At 35.2% G+C, this 22401-nt stretch overlaps 2 protein-coding genes across 2 annotated transcripts; one reads left to right on the top strand and one right to left on the bottom strand.

Annotated features, from left to right (window-relative positions):
• The first annotated feature begins 7738 nt into the window (after positions 1–7738).
• Positions 7739–16384, top strand: LOC137832281 (mediator of RNA polymerase II transcription subunit 33A). Its single transcript, XM_068640347.1, has 12 exons — positions 7739–8250; positions 9287–9397; positions 9681–10028; positions 10354–10673; positions 10771–10862; positions 11001–11367; positions 12321–12531; positions 13008–13122; positions 13237–13398; positions 13687–14341; positions 14585–14791; positions 15048–16384. The coding sequence occupies exons 1-12, from the start codon at positions 7958–7960 to the stop codon at positions 16163–16165; spliced, it is 3999 nt and encodes a 1332-aa protein (XP_068496448.1). The 5' UTR covers positions 7739–7957; the 3' UTR covers positions 16166–16384.
• A 1808-nt stretch (positions 16385–18192) lies between these two features.
• Positions 18193–19182, bottom strand: LOC137832280 (uncharacterized). The gene has a single exon (XM_068640346.1). The coding sequence runs from the start codon at positions 18893–18895 to the stop codon at positions 18269–18271; it is 627 nt and encodes a 208-aa protein (XP_068496447.1). The 5' UTR covers positions 18896–19182; the 3' UTR covers positions 18193–18268.
• Positions 19183–22401: the final 3219 nt, after the last annotated feature.

Genomic DNA, 22401 nt, shown 5'->3' with positions numbered 1-22401 from the left:
TTATATTTTGTATTACTATACCTTCTTCATTTCTCTGTCACAATAAATATATATAAACTAATAAAAAAGGTAAAAAATATTAAAAATAATATAGAAATGAAGACAAAATCTATAAAAAATGTGTCCAATAAAAAGAAGAAGCAGTTGCAAAGACATTGACTCCCAATCATATGGAACCAACCTTCACAACGAAGAAGCTGACCCAATCAATCAATATCCTTTCTCTCTCCCCATTTTTTGTTGGTATTGGCCACCATAATAATATCTCGAGGCCTAATTGATGAGGTTTGAAGTTTTACTTTAGGTGAGCCAATATCTTCATCGCCCACAAATTTCAAGGCCAATGGTTTTTTTGACAAATATTAAGACTTCTCTCAATTATGCTTCATTGCTTGCCTTTGCCGCCATGGCTTAGGTATCAAGGTTCATTCCAAAGCCATCTAAATTCTAATGGATCCTAATAGGTTGAGGTTAAAAACAATTCATAATATTTTATATGTTCCTTCTCACAAAGAAGTAGGGACTAGGAATCATCAAGATTAGTTTAAACTACGCCCATGCCATGCCCCTTTTTTTACGTCATCTATCTATTATCTAATCCAATTTTTTCTACCTTCAAATCAAATCATATCAACTCTGACGTTGAGATGGTGGTGCAGTTAAGCATGATATGATCCGTCTCACCAAATCTTTTATCTTATTACATTTACACTTACGATTCTTCACCACCAAGAATTCACCAAAATGCTACATTAATTCCATTTCAGAAGACCAACTTATATTAGATTAGATTCCATTTCATCGAGTTGAACTTGGATCTGTGTTGGGTAAGGTCAAACTAAATTCGAGTTTATCTTTGTTGAAAAAAAGGGGTAATTTTCCCACTAAAACAGAACCCTAACAGAGCTACCCGACAAGTAATATTGAATAAATAAAGCGGAATAATAAAAGAGATAAAGAGGAAAGAACACACCAGAAAATTGTTAACGAAGTTCGGTCTGTTTAGCCTAATCTCCGAGCACAGCTTAAACAACTCACTTTTATTATTATGGGAGAAGATATTACAAATTGAGATATCTAACAGTGAAGGAGGAGCGTTTAATTTATAACCCTCAAACCTCCTTCCCAAACAATGAACCCACCGATGTGGGACTTGGGATTAAGCCAAAATCAACAAATCTCCACCTTGGCTTAATTTCAAGTCACACCTAATACAAATCATCTTCCCAAAACATAACAAAAACAAACTTTGCAGTGCTTCAAATTTGCGCCTCCGGGCGCCAACTTCAAATGTGCAAGATATTAACCAAGTCTAAACAATGTTCAAACTTGGTCCTTGTAACCACCTTGGTGAGCATATCTGCAGGATTCTCCGTAGTGTGAATCTTCTAGAGAACAATCTCCTCTTCTTCGAGAATCTCACGCACAAAGTGATAACTAACATCAATGTGCTTTGTCCGTGCATGAAAGACTTGATTCTTTGCTAAATGAATAGCACTCTGACTGTCAGAATATAACTCAAGTTGTTTCTGACCAACTCCCAAGTCTTTAAGCAACCAATGAAGCCAAATTGCTTCCTTCACAGCCTTTGTAATCACCATATACTCTGCCTCTGTCGTAGACAAAGCCACCGTAGACTGCAAGGTAGACTTCCAACTAACTGGCGCTTTTGCTAAAGTGAACAAATAGCCAGTTGTAGACCGCCGCTTATCCAAATCACCTGCATAATCAGAATCACAATATCCAACTATGCATTAACCAAGTGATTCATCTTGCTCAAATGCCAATCCAACATCTAAGGTATTTTGGAGGTACCGTAGAATCCATCTCACAGCTTGCCAATGACCCTTGCCCGGATTATGCATGTACCTGTTAACAACACTCACAGCCTGTGAAATATCTGGTCTTGTACACACCATTGCATACATCAAGCTTCCAACTGCATTTGCATATGGGACTTTCGCCATGTATTCTTGTTCTTCATCAGTCGTCGGAGATAAACGGCTACTCAATTTCAAATGAGGAGCAAGTGGGGTACTTACAGGTTTTGTATCTTCGTGTATACCAAAACGTTGTAGTACCTTCTGCAAATACTGCTTCTGTGACAACCAAAGTTTTCCCCTCTCCCTGTCCCTGTTTATCTCCATGCCGAGAATCTTCTTGGCTTCCCCCAAATCCTTCATCTCGAACTCTTTATTCAACTGAGCCTTTAACCTGTCAATCTCAACTTGGCTCTTTGCTGCAATCAGCATATCATCAACATATAAGAGTAAGTAAATGTAGGAACCATCTTCAAGTCTGCGCAAATACACACAGTGATCATATTTGCTTCTCTTGTACTTCTGATCCTTCATGAACTTATCAAATCGTTTATACCACTGTCTCAGAGATTGTTTCAGTCCGTACAACGATTTGCTAAGTTTACAAACCTAATCTTCTTTACCATCAACCTTGTATCCTTCTGGTTGAGTCATATAGATTTCCTCCTTCAAATCACCGTGTAGGAACACGGTCTTTACATCAAGTTGAGCAAGCTCCAAATTCAACTGTGCTACCAAGGCCAACAAAATTCGAATGGAGGAATGTTTAACAACTGGAGAAAATACCTCATTATAATCAATTCCCTCCCTCTGAGCAAAGCCTTTAGCAACCAACCTTGCCTTGTTGCGAACATCTTCTTTATTAGGAAATCCTTCTTTCTTTGCAAATACCCATTTGCACCCAATTGCCTTCTTACCTTTTGGTAATTGTTCCATCTTCCACGTCTTGTTCTTCTTCAAAGACTGCATCTCCTCTTCCATCGCACCTGCCCAATTACCACTCTCTGAACTCAAAATGGCTTCTGGGTAAGTGGATGGAATGTCATCAACAACTGGAAGTGCATAGGCAACCATATCCATGAAACGAGCAGGCTTCTGGATATCTCGTCTCTGTCTTCTAACTGCAATTGGCGTTGATTGCTGTTGAGATTCTTGGGTAGGAACCTCTTCCTCATTTGACTCTTCTTCTGCCATAGGAGAGTCACTTTTGGTATTTTGTGTTGGGATCACCACTGTCTGCTCAAACTCCACCTGCTTTCGGGCACACTCCACCTGTTGCGGAGTACTATCAACTCCTTCTGGATTTACCTTCTTTAACATGGCAGATTCATCAAAGGTAACATCCCTGCTGATAATCGTCTTCTTTGCCTCTAGACACCACAAACAGTATCCCTTCACTCCAGGACTAAAGCCCATGAAAAGAGCCTTCTTTGCCCGTGGATCCAACTTTGATTCAATCACATGATAATATGCAATAGAACAAAAAACATGCAAAGAATCATAATCAGTTGCAGGTTTTCTAGACCATACCTCTAACGGGGTTTTGCCATCTATAGCAGATGATGACAAACGATTGACGAGATGTTGAGCGTATGTCACAGTCTCAGCCCAAAACTCTCTGTCTAACTCAGCATTAGACAACATACAACGAACTTTCTCCACAAGTGTCTTGTTCATACGCTCCGAAACCCCATTCTGATGTGGTGTTTTTCTAACAGTGAAGTGCCGAACTATGCCACAATCTTGACATACCTTCAGGAACGGATCACTCTTGTATTCTCCTCCATTGTCTGTTCGGAGAACCTTATTCTTCCTTCCTGTCTGGTTTTCAACTTGAGCTTTCCACTTAAGGAAAATTTCAAGCACATCATTTTTGTTCTTCATAGTAAACACCCAAACTCTCCTAGAAAAATCATCAACAAAAGTGACAAAATAATGCATACCTCCGATTGACGGAGTCTTGGCAGGTCCCCACACATCTGAACGCACATAATCCAGAATACCCTTGGTATTGTGAATTGCAGTGCCAAACTTCACTCTTCGTTGTTTTCCCAGAACACAATGCTCACAAAATTCAAGTTTGCAAGCCTTCGTACCTTTCAACAGTCCCTGCTTGGTAATAATTTGCAAGGATTTCTCTCCAGCATGTCCCAACCTCATATGCCACAACTTCGTTGCCTCAACATCCTTCTTAGAGCTAGAAGTTGTTGTCGCTACTGTCCCCACCACAGTACTACCTTGATAGTAATACAGATTGTTCTTCCTCACGCCTTTCAACATCACCAGTGCTCCTGAAGTTGCTTTAAGAATTCCATCTCGCATCGTCACAACTAGGCCTTTAGATTCTAAAGCCCCCAATGAGATGAGATTCTTCTTCAGCTTTGGCAAAATTTTGGTAGATCCATCATGATTCCGCAACTTGATTGAACCTATCCCAGCTGTCTTACATGGATTATCATTACCCATGTAAATAACTCCACCATCAAGTTCTTGAAATTCAAAGAACCAATCTCGAATGGGACACATATGATAGGTACAACCTGAATCCAATATCCACTCATCTGGATACGATGATGCTGAAAGTGAGACAATTAAAGAGATATATGATTCCACATCACTTTTGCATTCTGCAACATTTGCATCTTGTGGAGCCTTCCCTTTCTTCTGCAGTTTTGGACAGTCTTTCTTCCAGTGTCCTTTCTCATGACAGAAAGCACACTCATCTTTGGCAACGACTTGACCTTTAGACTTAGACCTCCCTCTTCTCCCCTTTGTATGACTTTGTTGACGACCTCTTGCCACCAATGCTTCTTCTTCTTGATTTGCCATTACAAACTCAAAATATAATATTCAATATTACAAATAATTTCAAACAACCCAAGGCGAACCTTTGGCTCTTGATACCACTTGTTGGGAAAAACGGGTAATTTTCCCACTAAAACAGAACACTAACAGAGCTACCCGACAAATAATATTGAATAAATAAAGCGAAATAATAAAAGAGATAAAGAGGAAAGAACACACCAGAAAATTGTTAACGGAGTTCGGCCGGTTTAGCCTAATCTCCGAGCACAGCTTAAACATATCACTTTTATTATTATGGGAGAAGATATTACAAATTGAGATATCTAACAGTGAAGGAGGAGCGTTTAATTTATAACCCTCAAACCTCCTTCCCAAACAATGAACCCACCGATGTGGGACTTGGGATTAAGCCAAAATCAACAATCTTATGTTAATTTAGGGTTGAGGATATTAAAATTATGAAAATCAAAATATAAATTTTAAAATATTTAAAGAAAAATTTAAAATTTTGGTTTTGAATCAAGTTAAGTCAGGTTAGGAAGGATAACACACAATCGAGTTTAACTAGATTCACGTCGAGTTAAGTTTAGTCGAGTTCAAGTTGAATTGGATTAAAGTGAGATTGAGAAAAATTGGGTCAAATTTGGTAAAGTTGAATCAAGTCAATATATTAGATAGATATTATGTAAAATCATCTCATGTCAAGTTGATTGATCTACTCAGATTCAAGTCGACTTAAACTAAAAATCAAAATATAAATTTACAAATATAAAAATTTCAAATTCTTACTTTTTTTTATGTACAAATTAAAATTATTTAATTTCAAATCATCTAATTACTCTAATAAAATTTTAAATTTCTTTAAAAAAAATTATCTAAAGAAATATTTATAAAACATTTAAAATTGTCTAAAAAAAAATAAATCACACTCTTAAGATGCCGTATCGAAACACGTGGTGAAGGGATGAATGATAAGTTATGACTTTTTGGAGAAAGTATGTCCTCTAAGATAACGGAAATACAAAGTTGCTATTAATTCTGCTCCCATTTGGAATTTCTCTCCAATTTGACATTTCATAATTTCTGAGCTTCTTTCTCCTCAACTACTGGTTACCAAAAACACAACTTTTTTTTTTCTTTCTCTCTGAAAGAGTGTTTGGATGGTGTGGAACCACATGGCATGAGGGTCCCATAGAAAGGTGCTAAGTGGTAACTGATCAAGGCACTAGTCCTCACCTACCAACATGTCCCATTCAAAAGCTCAAAAACTAGACAGAGATATTTGTGAAATGGAGAAAGAGTAACTGAGAGACCACATTTTCCAGTGATGAATGATTGAAGATGGACATTAGAGTTTCCCTTCTTATCTGAATTGAAGAGTGGGCATAAAGAAGCAACCCTTTCACACTCACCTTTACTCAAACCCAACCACTTGATGTTCTGGACCCACTTTCTGTGGTGCGGATAACACAGCCACCATGTCATCATCCCCACCTAACCTAACCACTTTACTTTACAAACCTCCCTCAACCAAAACTTCACCCTTAAACAAAAATCATACCAATTCTTCCAATAATAAAATTCCAAACTCCCACCAACTGAATCCACCAAAATATTGCTCTAAAATATTCATCCAATATCATCAAATTTCTTCTACCCAAGAGGAGAGTTTCTCAATTTTGAAGTTCAAGATTCATTCACAAAATAACAAATCAAGTGCTCTAGTTCCCCCATAATTGTGCAAGCATGAGTTGGCCATATACCATTCTCAAATTCAAAATGTTGCACTAAGCAAGAAAATTCCCATCCTGTCAAATTACAATCCAACCCTTTTAGGACAACATAACATCATTTCAGTTAGACAGTGTGGTCATGAATAATGAATCCACCTTACTCAAATCATGACCTCATCAATATATAATAATATTTATTTTACTAACTCACATGTAACCTCTGTTATGGCTGTTTTCAAGGTGTAATAACAACCTATAACTTCATCTGGTTTAATACAAAGTCCAATGGACACGGTTCGTTTAAAAAGATACACTTCATCACTTCAAATTAAGCTTACCAAATATAAAAAAAAACCCTATTTTGTTAAAGCAAAATTTCCATACATAGAAAATACACTCACTCCAAAAGAAAAGAAAAAGCAAATAACCAAATACATATACTTAATCTCTTTTCCATCAACAAATTTAGAAATATACGGAGAAAACAAAAGTTCTGATAGATTAGATATCTATATCATGAAGGGGAATTTTGCACGTGCAATTTTGTCCTTGTTTACTAAATAAATAAATTCACTTACGTTGTTTGGTAAGTCGTATTGTATTAAAAAGACTTTGTACCATAAAAGTTGTGTTTCAACTTGATAGATTTTTTTGCACTGATCACCACTATTTTGATGTTGAATTAATTTTACAAAAGTTGTGAGGCTCAAAACGATTTTAATTAAGAGTGGTTTATGAGTAAAACATGTAATAAGATTAAAGATTAATAAGAAAAATAATAACTAATATATACAGTGAATGAAATCTTGTGAATAAGTAAGATTTATATAAAAGTAATATACATTTAAATATATTGTTAAATAATTAACAAAATTTGTAATAAATATTTATTTGATTAATTTAAAAATTAATAAAATTATTGTTTTTTTATTTTTAAAATAAATGAAAAATATTAATTTCTGTGTAATTTAATTCACTACCAAAATTGTGGTGTGAGAAATACTACTTACTTTAAATAATTCTTTAAAGTTAAAGTAAGTGAGAGAGCACTTATGTTATGTTATATGGAGTTGTTCCATTAGAACACAACTTACTAAAAATGTGATTACTTTTTTTTTTTCCATTCTAATAAATAAAGAATAAAATTGTTCCATTAAATTCCCGTAAAGGCCTTTACCAAACATATTATATATAATATAAGGTAATGAATGCACTAAATTGATTATAAAACTGGCAATATATATGTATATAAATCGATTTGGTGTTTTAAATTTTAAAAAAATACCAGTTGAATAATTAAAATCATCAAGTATCAGTAAGTTTAATCCTCTTGGTATATAATAATTGGAACGAATTATGTTAATCAAAACGATACGCAGCATGGGTGTAAGAGCAGTGCAGAGTGCGAACATGAAGGGTGTGATGTTTTGTATATGCGTTTACTTTTTGTCACGATCCCCGAGGAACTAGATACCCGGAGGTGAAATTCCCGAAAGGCCCCTGGGTGGTTTGACTTAAAAGACAAAATCCAACACAGAGCATTGCATTTGCATAGAGTGAGATTGCAGGGAGGGAGAGGGAGTGTTTGTGTGTGTATGTATGTATTATGTATGGTGGGAGAGAGTTGAAATGAGATTTTTGGGGATGGAGGGGGTGGCGGAGATGACGAAGGCGGCGCAGCAGAAGGGGAGTGATCCTCTGCTCTGGGCCGTTCAGATGTATTCCAATTTGAACTCCGCCGGAGAGGCTCTTCCCTCCGTCGAACTCGCTCACTTTCTCGTCTCTTACATTTGCTGGGACAACAATGTCCCTATTCTCTGGAAGTTTCTTGAAAAGGCATTGACCCTTCAGATCGTTCCTCCCGTGCTTCTCCTCGCTCTCCTTTCTGTCAGGTCCTTCTCATCTTCTTGTTTCAATTTGTTTCTTAGGAATTTCGATTTTCCTGTTCTCCTCTCTTCACTCTTCGTCCACCTCTTTCTTCCTTATTTTCTTTTCTTAATTTATTACTCTGCCACCTTTTTCTTCTGTCGCCATAACCACTTTCTGTTACTGTTTTTGTTTCCACTTCACATATCGGATCCGGCTTGGCTGCTCCTGGAAAATAAATGGATGTAATTATGAACCTCCGGTTACTATTGATGCCGTGAAAATCATCGATGGTGCAGTCTTTGCCGTACGAGTGGATTCTTTTATTTGTTACAAGCTAATTATTAGTGATGTTTTCTTCTTGAAGTTAATTCTTCTTAGAGAGATAATCTAGCCGCTGTTTTTTGTTTTTTTTTTGCCTTTTCCATTATTAGGCTTCCGAGTCATAACCATCTGTCATTTTTTTATTGATTTTCGCTGTGTACGAATTTCTCTTAACAAAAACTACCATGCCTCCTGCTGCTGTGTGGGGTTAGCTGCATGGATTTTAGTACATATTGTCTGTGTCATAGATTCGTGAAGTCTCGTGTACCCAAACACTTCTTAATAGTCTAGCATCTCATCGTGTCTGTTTTTGTCTCCCTTTTTCTTGTTCAATGGAGCATAATCTGAAATTGTTTGTGTAGGTCCACTTCCTTCGTAGCCAAACCATCTTAAATGGTTTTCCATAATTTATTTTCTCTTCGCAAGCCACTTCAACCTTCTCCCTGTTAATCACATTCTTAGTTTTGCCTATTTAGATATGCTCACCCATCAATTGTGGCATCCTCATCTTTGTAGACTTCATCTTTTGCTCATGATTTCCGTTCATTGACAATGTATCATGAACAATAGACTACGATTTTTATAGTTTTATTTTTTTTATTAATTATTATTGTTTGGTGTTTAGATAGAGACTTGTTTTTCTGCAAGAGTTTGGAACAGCATCTATACGCCTGTGTTCCCCAATGTATTGTTGTTTTCGTCTGTTAATATATCGTGTAGCTTTATTCTTTTTGGCAGGGTTATTCCGTGTAGACATGTCCAGCCTGCAGCATATAGGCTATACTTGGAACTCCTCAAAAGACATGCTTTTGAACTTAAATCTCAGATAAACAGACCGGATTATCAAAAGTAAGTAAGCTTTTATTGATGTAATTCTTCTTTTTAAATAAATTTTTGCTTCATGTTATTTACACTTTTCAAGTTACACAGACTGTGAGGTTTTAACATTTCTGTGTAAAATATTTTCTAAGCAGTAAATAATATTAACGTGATATGGTTTTGTTATTGGATACTCCCATACATTCTTGATCGTAAAAGTAAATGGTTGAGATAGATATGAACTGTGAGTTTGAATAGGCTATTGTGGCTGGCGCTGGTTTTTTGTTAATTCTTCTGCTTATACTATGGACAGGGTCATGAAATCTATAGATGGTGTTCTTCATCTTTCCAACATATTTGGCGTGTCACAAAGTGAGCCAGGCATTGTGGTGGTTGAATTTATTTTTTCAATTGTCTGGCAGTTGCTTGATGCATCATTAGATGATGAAGGTTTGCTGGAATTTACTCCTGACAAAAAGTCTACATGGGCTACGCTGTATCACGACATGGAACTGGATGGGCTTGATAATTATAGTGATAAAAAGACTGAACATCATGAGAAATTGCAAAATGTTAATACAATTATGGCTATTGAGATGATTGGGCAGTTTTTGCAGGATAAATTATCTTCAAGGATTCTTTACTTAGCTCGCCAAAATTTGTAAGTATTTGCCACTTTTGTACCTTTTCTCAGTATTTGCTGTCAACTTTTCCTGTTAACATTGTCAATCAGAACATATATTTTCAGTCCAGAATTTCCTATAAATCTGATTTGGCGTATAATTTTCTATTTGTCATTTCATTCCAATTTTTTGGGTTGTTAAAATGAATTTTCTAGTATCCATGCAATTATATATTACACAATTATAGTGTAGTGGTTTTATCCGGCTTTGTTTTCAATGATGTGTCAGCCGATCATATCTTATGGGATAAGGCTTGGTTATTGTTGTTGGTAATTGCGCAGCTTATTTCTTCTGTTTTATCAGGCCTGTACATTGGCTTTGTTTTACTCAGAGGCTGCAGCTGCTGGCTGCAAATTCATTAGCATTGAGAAAATCAAGAACTCTAAGCCCTGAGGCACTTCTGCAATTGTCTTCAGATTCTTGTATGGTCCTGTCTCGGGAATACAAAACAAATTCACAGCAAAAGTTCCAGACAGTTATGTCTTTTGAATATCTTTCTTCTTCTGCCTCACTATGTCATGGTGCAAGTCATTCTGCTCTCTGGATTCCTCTCGATCTGGTGCTGGAGGATTCTATGGATGGCTATCAAGTTAGTGCAACAAGTGCTATTGAAACAATTAGTGGTGAGGCTGAGAATAACTATTGGAATTTGACTGAAATAGTGGATATTACCTTTTCATCTTTAATTTAGGTTCTTGTCATATGAATTTTTTTGTGTAGGTTTGGTAAAGACATTGCGAGCAATAAATGGCACCTCTTGGCATGACACTTTTTTAGGCCTTTGGTTAGCGACCCTTCGTCTTCTTCAGAGGGTATAACTGTTTCTGTGCAACTTGATATTTTTCATGTGAAGTTGTAGTTTTAAATATATGTTGTCCAATTGCACTTTGTAATTAAGGAATTTTCATAAGTAATTTACTCCTTTAATTTATGTATTGTTTTGTTTACAGGAAAGAGATCCTATTGATGGCCCAATGCCCCATCTTGATACTCGCTTATGCATGCTCTTGTGTATCATGCCTCTTGTTGTTGGCAATCTTATTGAGGAGGAGGAGGAGGAAAGGATAGCAGTTGGTGAAGTAGACAGTGGTCCCTTTGATTGCTGGAAAGGGAAAAAGGTTCCAGGAAAATGTAGCAATGATTTAGTCTCGAGTCTCCAAGTATTGGGTGATTATCAAAGCTTGCTTGCTCCCCCTCAGTCTGTTGTCGCTGCTGCAAATCAAGCTGCTGCAAAAGCAATGCTATTTGTTTCTGGCATCACAATGGGGAGTGCATATTTTGACTGCCTCAACATGACGGAGATGCCAGTTGATTGTTGTAAGTGGTATTGCTTTCAGTGCCAATTAGAAATTTGTATCTGAATCTTCAAGAGTTAGGACAACTTTTGTCTAAATTATTGCAGTGCATTATTAAGGGTGTTTGCATTTTTGTGATTCTGTGTGACTTTCTTCCAAATTTGAAAAAAACATGTCTTACATGCTGAGATGAACTGTAACAACCAAAGATGTGTATGATAATGTTTCTCATTGCTACGGAGGTAATATCTGTTATCTATTTTAAGTAAATCAATAAGTCTACATAGTGAACATTGTCAAAAGAACTCGTATACTCAGAATACCTGTTAAAAAATGGTGAAGATACTTGAACATCATAGAATAATCCTATATCATCCTTTACAAATTATTATGAGCGATTTAAGACACTAGTGAGAACATATATCAGTGAGTATGATTTCTACAATATCTGTTGGATTGGACTAGTTCTATATTTTCCTTTTATTGTTGTAAGCAAAAACTATTGACTGTATAAAGTGTTTTCAGCTAAAGATTGTAATAAGAAAATCATTCCGTAGTTGAATTGAGTAAAATCATATTCCCCTCTCTAAGGCTTGTTCTGTTCCTGTATTCCATCAAATTTATGGTGTAGCAACTCACTTTTTCGTAATTCTGCATTTTATATTTGTTAGTTTATTTTGGAAGAAACATATATTCTTTGCATGAGGCTCCATTCAGAAGCTAAAGATTTTTGCGAAGATAAAAGAAGCTTGGAATTGTTGGTAAAATTATTTCTTTTTAAGGAACTTCTTCTAGCTGCCGTACAAATAACCAAATTCAAAGAGCAGTTAATGTATGGTCACATATAGATCTAATTTAACCATTTTAATGGTTACATTTTCCTATATTGTAATAATTTTACTGAATTTCTTGTTTGTAATTTTGCTTGTATGTGCGTATAAACTTAAATTAATTCAAATATTTCTTCTTTTTCAGCTGGAAACATGCGGCATCTGATAGTTGAGGCTTGCATTGCTCGCAATCTACTGGACACGTCTGCATACTTATGGCCAGGTTATACAAATGGACGTATCAATCAAATACCTCAGTGCATGCCAGCTCAAATACCTGGCTGGTCATCATTTATGAAGGGAGCTCCACTTACTTCAGTGATGGTTAATGCTTTGGTTTCAAGTCCTGCTACATGGTATGATCTTATTTTGGCTTAATGTTCTAATTTTGGCAAGAGTGTTCCTGTACAATATTTATTGTACTCCCTCTTTGTAGGCTCATAGCCACACTGCTATGACTTTAACCAAGCTATTTTTTTGAAAGTTTTTATTTTTGAAACCCTCAGTCATAAACATGCCATAAAGGTAATCGTGGCAACTGAAATTTCAAATGGCACGACCTCTGTGTAAATTTGTTTTCTATCATTTGAGTCATCAAGTATACTGAAACATGAGATAATTTACCAAACTCAACAATAATTAATCATAAACTGAATTTATAACTTAACATGAATAACTATAAGTGGGTAGAGTATAAATTACTAAATAAAATTTCATTGCCTGGTCTTCAGTTTTTTTTTTCTTTCCTGAAGCCAGGTATGTCAGATGCTCTTTTTTGTAAATTTACCAAAAGGTAAAGCAACTGAATTTACGCTCCTGGATTTGATGGAAGTTTAGCAGAACTGGAGAAAATTTTTGAAGTTGCAATTGGGGGATCAGAAGATGAAAAGATATCTGCTGCTGCCATTCTTTGCGGGGCATCCCTAATTCGTGGCTGGAATATACAGGTAATGAAGAGTTAGACAGTAGAGCATATAAAAACTCCAATAATTTGCTCAGTAGAATTTGGATCTCTGACCAACTTCCCATCTTGATACAATTTGGATCTCTGCCTATTGCAGGAACACACTGTACATTTCATTCTTAGGTTGTTGTCTCCACCAGTTCCTGCAGAAAACACTGAAGGAAACAACTATTTGATTAATTACGCTCCAATACTTAATGTTCTCTTTGTTGGAATCGCATCTGTTGATTGTGTTCAAATATTTTCGTTGCATGGCTTGGTAAGTTTGATTCAATTCCTAAATATTTAACCCCTTTCTACTTGGTTACTTGCTAATCTTCTCCTCCGGTGGCATCTACCTATTACTAAACAGAGTAGCAGGCTTAGGTCCTCGTTTTTTGCTATACATAGGTCAAAAGGCAACTAATTAAGAAATATTCAGTCGGAAAATTTTTTGTTTATGCCTTATATAATGTTTACCTTGTACAGGATCCTTGTATTTATACACAAGCTAGGATTATTATTATTATGATAATTGAATTCATGTTTTTCCCAATTCTCCAACCAGGTTCCACAGCTTGCGTGTTCATTGATGCCAATCTGTGAAGTATTTGGGTCATGTGTGCCAAATACCTCATGGACACTAACATCAGGGGAAGAAATATCTGCCCATGCTGTGTTTTCAAATGCATTTATTCTTCTTTTAAAGTTATGGAGATTTAATCGTCCTCCTCTTGAATATGGAATTGGAGATGTACCTACCGTTGGTTCTCAATTAACTCCTGAATACCTACTATTAGTACGGAATTCCCACTTAATGTCAGCTGGTAACGTCCATAAAGATCGTAACAGGAGGAGACTCTCAGAAATAGCAAGTTTATCATCGCCAAATTCTGTATTTGTTGACTCCTTTCCAAAATTAAAAGTGTGGTATCGGCAGCATCAAGCATGTATAGCCTCAACACTCTCAGGTCTTGTCCATGGAACCCCGTTTCATCAGATTGTTGAGGGACTTTTGAACATGATGTTCAGAAAGATTAATAGAGGAAGCCAAACTACTATTACATCTGGAAGCAGTAGCTCTTCTGGACCTGCAAATGAAGATGCTTCTATAGGGCCAAAGTTGCCTGCTTGGGATATTCTTGAAGCCATTCCCTTTGTAGTTGATGCTGCTCTTACAGCCTGTGCTCATGGAAGATTGTCTCCACGTGAGTTGGCAACAGGTATGTGTGTTTGATCAGATAAAACCCAATGGAACTTACCAAATAGCTTGTTCAACTTGTGATTTCTAAATTACGAAAGAAAATCTAACTGACTGTTAGCATACTTTGAAAGGATCTCAGTCTGTCTCAAAATTCTTGGTCATGTCTCTAAATATAGCAAGAGCAACCAAATTCTTGTTTATGTATATGCTCCTTGATGTACACAACAGTGGAGTAATACCAAAATGTTTTTCTTAATATCAGGGCTTAAAGATTTAGCTGATTTTCTTCCTGCATCTCTGGCAACCATAATAAGTTACTTCTCTGCTGAAGTAACTCGAGGAGTTTGGAAACCTGTATATATGAATGGAACAGACTGGCCTAGCCCCGCTGCAAATCTGCTTAACGTTGAGGGACAGATCAGGAAAATTTTGGCTGCAACTGGTGTTGATGTGCCTAGCCTTGCTTCAGGTTTTCTCATTGTTATGATCCTAAATTGTATAAACTTTTTTAAGAATCCGACTTCTAATGCATTTTCAGCAGAGAAAATTTGCATCTTTAACTTGTATTTCATTACAAATATTTCTATTAAGTTTGTCTTTTACACTGTTTAATGAGTATTAATACCAACTGCCGTTTAGCTGATCTCTTCCTGTATATTTCTGTCTCCCAACGTTATTATAAATTTGTTTATTAGTATTCTGACCAATGGTCGTCGTTTTCATAGGAGACAGCTCTCCTGCCACACTTCCATTGCCCTTGGCTGCCTTCACAAGCCTTACCATAACCTACAAAGTTGATAAGGCATCAGAGCGTTTTCTTAATTTGGCAGGCCAAACATTGGAGAGCCTCGCTGCAGGTTGTCCATGGCCTTGCATGCCAATTGTGGCTTCCTTGTGGACCCTAAAGGCTAAACGTTGGAGTGACTTCCTCATCTTCTCAGCATCTAGAACTGTCTTCCTTCACAACAGTGATGCGGTAGTTCAACTTCTAAAAAGTTGCTTCACAGCTACCCTTGGTACGAATACCTCTCCTATCTCATGCAATGGTGGCGTTGGAGCCCTACTTGGACATGGATTTAAGTACCATTTATGCGGAGGGCTGTGCCCTGTTGCTCCAGGAATCCTCTATTTACGTGCTTATCGGTCAATCAGAGATATCGTTTTCTTAACAGAAGAAATTGTTTCCATCTTAATGCACTCTGTTAGGGAAATTGTATGCAGTGGGTTGGTAAGGGAGCGATTGGAAAAGTTGAAAGCAACCAAAGATGGCATAAGATATGGACAGGCTTCACTCGCGGCCTCAATGACCCGGGTGAAGCTTGCTGCTGCCCTTGGGGCCTCTTTAGTATGGATATCAGGAGGGTTAATGCTGGTTCAATTATTAATTAAAGAAACTTTGCCGTCCTGGTTTATATCTGTTCAGAGATTTGACAAGGAAGAAAAGTCTGGTGGAATGGTTGCGATGCTTGGTGGATATGCACTTGCTTACTTTGCAGTTCTCTGTGGTGCCTTTGCTTGGGGAGTTGATTCGTCATCCTCAGCTTCAAAGCGACGTCCAAAGGTTTTGGGTACCCACATGGAGTTTCTGGCCAGTGCACTTGATGGTAAGATATCACTAGGCTGTGATTCAGCTACTTGGCGTGCCTATGTGTCAGGTTTTGTGAGTTTGATGGTAGATTGCACACCTAACTGGGTGCTGGAAGTGGATGTGCATGTGTTGAAGAGACTGAGTAATGGGTTGAGGCAGTTGAACGAGGAGGAGCTTGCTCTTGCTCTGTTGGGTGTTGGTGGGGTAGGCACAATGGGTGCTGCAGCCGAGCTCATAATTGACACTGGAATATAAATAAACATTTTCTCTGTTCTGAGTTCTGAGTTCTGAGGGCACCCTCTCCTTTTAGGATGACTTGTACATTAGTTAACTTTCATGTTTATAAAGTTGTGCAGTATTTTTAATTAACAGTTTTGTTTGAAATGTACCACGTACCACTTATTAGAATGGAAAATTTTGTATCTATAACGTTCATCTAAGCAGTTAACCAATTTCATTTGGCATTGCTGTCAACCTCCTCTCACCATTGCTAGAGTTACATGTTTTCCAACATAACATCTTAGTTATAAACTATGTTGTACGAATTAGACTAGACCAACCACGAAATTTGTGAACCATATTAGTGTCCGATCCTTTTTGAACCATAAAACTACTATTCACATGAAAAAGTGGTAAATTGATAAAAAAAATCTAAAAAATCGATTTACAGTGGTTTAGATGTTATTTTAATTTAGAATATATTTAGATGTTATTTTAATTTTTCCTTAGAATGAAAAGTGAAAAATTTATTTTTTCCAAGGGATACTATTATTTATTGCTTAAACTTTAAATTTAAATATTATGAAATACATTACTTTCATGAGCATTTTGAATGTTCTACACTTTTACCATTACTACATGTTCTTTTTTTTATTGTTATTAGGAGTTATTCCTTTCATATCATACTTATAATTTAGGTTATTGAAAAGCGAAAAGGAATAAATTTGTGTATTATAAGTGAAGGAGTCCGAACCTTCAACTTGATGAAAAATAACTGCATGTTTGGAAAACAAAAGTCGGTAACTGCGGATATGCAAATATAAATAAGGTTATTTATACTGAAGTTAAAAAAGTAATTCATATATATATATATATATATATATAGTCTAAAGCTTATTCGTGTTTTCTTTTGGAAGCAATCCTACAACGCTATTTTATTCTGTATTTTTATTCTACTCTGTATTTTAATTTTAGGACTTAGTCCTTTTTAAAGCAAGAGTAGTACTGTATTTTAAAGGATAAAGTGAAACTACTTACAGTTAATTAAACTAATCGTGTTTCTATTAAAACTAATTTTAAATTTTGTTATACCTGCAATTGAAATTAATACTAAAATGTATATTTTCTCCTTTAAAGTATATATAGTTTAATATCAATTTTCCATTGTCCCTTGTGCCATTATAAATGTATATAACTTTTTTGGTGATATTGCCTTTATATTTCACTTCTTTAAAATAAACAAAAGCATTATAAAAAGTAGTAAATTGATTTTAATTTAATCACCTTTACATATAGCCTTAGCATTTTTTTAAAAATAACATCTTATTTTCTTGCTTTATACATTTCTCACTTTACATTAAGCAAATACATTGTTAAATAGTACACAAATCTTTGCATGTGAAGTAGTTTATGATGGAACCATAAAAAAATCATCCCATGATAAGTATTAAATACTGAATGGATGGTGAAGATGATATGCACATTGGTTGGTTAACTTTTTGTGCCCGGTATGTTATGAATGGTGGAGACAAAATTATTTATTAGAGTTGATGTTCCTTTTCAAAGGAGAATGAAAAGATAGTGTAGAACAGTAAAGTTTGAACATGTGCACGAAGATGAAGAGTTGCTGTCTCAGCTCTTACAGGATAAAAAATAAAGCCATGATTTAAATTGTACCATGCAGGTTGCAACAATGACAAGTTCTTTGCCATGATTTATCACATCAACCATTAATACTGCGTGTGAAAACATTAGAAAAATCATTTCTAGAATAGACCCCACTGGCTTCAGAATTAGTGCAGAAACAAAATAATTTAAAATTCATGTTGAACCACAGAGTTTGAGTGGATGTGTAATGTGTTGTTTGTTCAAGCAAGAAGAAGACAATGCAGCAAATTTGTTCTGTTCTTCACATTCAACTAACTAAGCACATAAACAAATAAAAAAGACCAGTTCCACATTACCCATCTCTCAACACAAACAATGGCATCAAAACCCCCAAATAATTTACTCCCCCGTTACTTCCATAATTTCAAATCACTTTTTTTTTTCAAAAAAAGAAGAAGAGGCAACCATGTGAAGTTATTTATAGATCAACAGTTGCAAAATTTAGAAAACTAAACAAAAGAAAAAGGAGAATCACATAGTGTGTGAATTAGAAGAAAAAGAAGATGAAGAAGAAGAAGAAGAAGAGGAAGAAGAAGAAGAAGAAGAAGGAGAAGGAGATGAAGAAGAAGAAACTCTTGTCTTGAGATAAATTTGAAGAAAACTCTGAAGACACTTAACTCTCTCCTTGATGGCTTGCACATCAACCTTGATCGTTTCTAAACTCCCTTTGAGAGAACGAACGACCACCAACATGTTATCTAACTGAGCCAACTCGTTCACCAAAGAATGTGGGTCTTCTTCTTCTTCCTCCTCCTCCTCCTCTTCTTCTCCTTCCTCACCTTCTTCTTCATCTTCCTGTTGTTCCGCCAATGCTGGGGCGTAATTGAGCTGCAACTGAAACGCGTTCATGTCCTCCATGGCTTTGGAGACGAGATCCGTGATGTCCGAGAACGATTTCTGGAGGTGCTTCTTCACGAATTGGGGATCCACCACCAACGATTTCCACCTCTTGCACACGCACCTCAGTTGCAAGGGATTGCTAACCCTAACCCTAGCCAGGATCTCGATCATCAGATCCTCCGGCAGGACGGCCGTCACCGTCACCGCTGCCGCCGCTTCTACCATCATGCGCCGCCGCTTTCTCGTCATGATCGCCATCGAGGTTTGGATTCTTTCTTGGTTGTTTCTGGATCCTCTTCTTCAGCTTCGATCTTACATGGTTAGGTTTTGTTTGGATTCGAGTCGGAAGGTTGTGTTGCACTCTCGTTTTAGGGTTCCGATTTTGATGCTTTCGGAATTCAAATCGTCTCCTTCAGTTACCAAAATTGCTGATAGTTACTAAACCATTTAATTCTTCCCATTAAATTGATTTTCGACATTTTGAATTTTGATTTCATTCTTTCATTCATTATTATTAATTATTAGTATTATATTAGTATACTACACTTACATTAATCTCTCACTCTATTTTTTTCATTCCTTACAATTTGCCTTTAATTTTTTATGATTAGTCACTGTGCATGCCAACAAATATATTCTTTTGTGATTCAAAACCTTTCATTTTAGAAAATTAATCAAATTTTGGTTAAATCTTAATTTTCTATAAGCTTATTTCTTATATCCTACTTCAATTTAATCTTGGACCTAACAGTCACTTAAAGCATCACAAAATTAGTTTAATTAATTAAGATACAAAAGATAAAATAAATAAACATACTCGAATTTGAGGGTTGAAATGAAGTTGTGAAATTTCTAAAATTTAGAAAAAAAATATGGGATCTAATTTATAATTTAATAAATTTTTTATTTAAAAACAGAGGAAAGAACTGTCCGCGTTTTTATTTTTCAAGTCAAACGCAAATTTGATTTGTAATTTTATCATATATTAATCCTTTTCTTAATATATAATATTCCATATTTTTAATAATTATTTAATTAACTATGAAAAGTGTGACAAATAACTTTGATTTTTTAATGGAATAAAAATCTAGTTTGCTGATTCCCTCCTCCTCTCTCTAATAATACATGAATAATAGTTGTGTTGTGTAATCTGATTTTTGTTTTTGATAGTTTTACCCAAGTTTTTCCTATCCATATAATGCATAAAGACAGAAAATACTTTTTAGCATTATTTATCGTTGCATGAAAATAAAATACTTTAAACATGTTATTTTATTTTCTGAAAACAAATTCACACTACATGAGATTTAAAGCAGTACAACTACAGGTAAGTTATAATTTTATTACTCGTGAAAAAAAAACTGGAAATGTTGCACATAATTACTTTAGAGTAAAATATTTTTAAAAATATACAATGATAGATAATTGATTAGTGTAGGTAAACGTCGTGTAGTTTTATGACTTCAAAAGTCTGAAGGAACCATTGTAGACATTTTTTTGGAAAATGAGAAAATTGGAATGTAAATGTTTCTTTTTCTTTTTCATAGAAAATTGAAACGTGTAGAAGAATATAAAAATAAGTTAATTAATAATTTTAATTTGTACAAAGCATTGATATAAATGAGAACTCGAAGTTTTCAAATACAAAAGTTCTAAATTTAATTTAAATTCGTACTTAAATTATTAAGGCTTGCTTGCAATACATTAAGTTGGACTAACATTATAATTTGTAGTAAATTAGCATACAAAATGGTGTTATAATTAAAAAAAAAAATTATTGTTGCTTATCATAGTTTTGGGCTGAAGGATAAACATCTAAAAGTTTCAATCACCAATAACAAGTTGCACGTGAAGACATTTTTAGGGAGATGGAACAGTTCTTGTTCATTTTCCTAGCAAAATAGTTGTTTCAATGAGATTGAAATTTATTTGAGAGTTCTAGAAACCTTTCCTATAAATTGTATGTTCCATATTAATTGTTGCGTAATCCTCTGGAATTATACATTTCGTCATACACCAAATAATCCAAAGCTTATTTTTCTAATATCTACGTTCATAATTTAAGTGTAATATTTATCCAGAAACTCTTTCCTCAACACTTCACTGTGGAATTACATAATGGAAATTAAAATGTGATTTCGAAATTCAGAGTCTTCGCTTCTTCAAATTCTGTAAATAATAAAATAATATGTTTTTAATTTCTTTTTATCATTTAAGCCACTTATCAAGAATATTCAAATAAATTATTAAGAATAAAATAAAAGAAACTAATAGCATAGAAGAACTAAAAATGAGTAATTCAAACATAAACCAAAATAGAAAATTTAGAAAAAAAAAATATTTTTTATAGATTAATTTGAATAAAGAATATTTTTAAAAGTGTTTATGATCATGTTTATCATAAAATATCCTAATAATTGATTTTCGACAAAGATCGTCCTTATAAATTATTAAAATAACTTTTAGTTTCGACTTAGCAAACACGGCTCACACAGCAACATTAATTGGTATATATTAGTATGGAAATAGTAGTATTTGATTAAAAAGTAAATTAAATGCATAAAATATGATAATTGAAGTCACATCCATTCATGCATTTTTTTTTCTTTTTTGCATAAAAAAGGGTGAGCAAAGCGATTTGGCAATCTTGTATTACGTGTTTGAGAATGAGTTTTTGAGTAAGACAAGAACAAAAACAGAAGTTGGTCAGCATTACCCAACTATAACAGTAATGGCTGTTCAAAACACAAGATCAAGTCTTTTTCAAATTTGAATATTCTTTCTTCGATTCCTCAAAAAATGTTAGATCCATGAGAGAAAGAAGAGAAGGGCCCCAATCCTCTTTTATGAGAGGTACAAATTAATCTCTCAAGTATGAAAATTTAATTAAAATTAACTTTTTTTTACTGTCGTTTTCTTACGAATTCGATGAATAAATTTCTGATAATATATTTAAGATATATAGTTATCCTTACAAGTAAACCGTTGGATAATTGATTATACAATTGAATTGAATTTAAAATTAATATCATTTTAACTAGATCAAATTTATTTGGATTTTTTAAAATTTATTTAAAGTAGATTAAATTTACTTTTTCAATTAGATTAAATTTATCTTAATCTGGACACAACTTAATCAGACTCAACTAGATCTATATAGGGGCTCACTTAGCTAGATTTGTATCCAAGGTCACTCGGCTAAACTTGAACCCGAGATCAAATCGAGTCGACCTGAATCCAGGGCGACTCACGTCAACTTGCACTTGGACAAACTAGGTTTGATCTCATATTAGAAGACTTAACTCGACATAGACCCGAGTCGACTAGACTCGACATGTGTCCGGGTCAACTCGACTCAACATAGTCCGAACTGACTCACCTCGACATGGACTGAACCGACTTGGCTTTAACTGGGCCCGAGTTGACATGGGTATGGGCCTACTTGACCTGACATGGGTTCAAGCCGACTCGATTGACTTGGACCCGATGACCACTCAACTTGGACCCGATGACCACTCAACTTGGACCTGAGCTCATTCAACACGAAATGGACTGGGATCAACTCAACTTGACATGGACTCGGATCAAATTGACTCTATATGGATTCAGACCGACTTGATACGACATTAACCTAGACCAATTCGACTTCTCATAAGCCCAAACCAACTCGACTCGATATGGATCCAAACGACTCGACAAGACTTTAGCTCCCATACTAACTTATTTTTCATCCTCTTTAGAAAGATGAAAGAGTGTGAACACGA

This window comes from Phaseolus vulgaris, chromosome 6, assembly GCF_000499845.2.
Source record: "Phaseolus vulgaris cultivar G19833 chromosome 6, P. vulgaris v2.0, whole genome shotgun sequence".
NCBI lineage: Eukaryota > Viridiplantae > Streptophyta > Magnoliopsida > Fabales > Fabaceae > Phaseolus > Phaseolus vulgaris.
The sequence above is the reverse complement of the archived record's forward strand: the minus strand, read 5'-3'. Positions and strand labels throughout refer to the sequence as shown.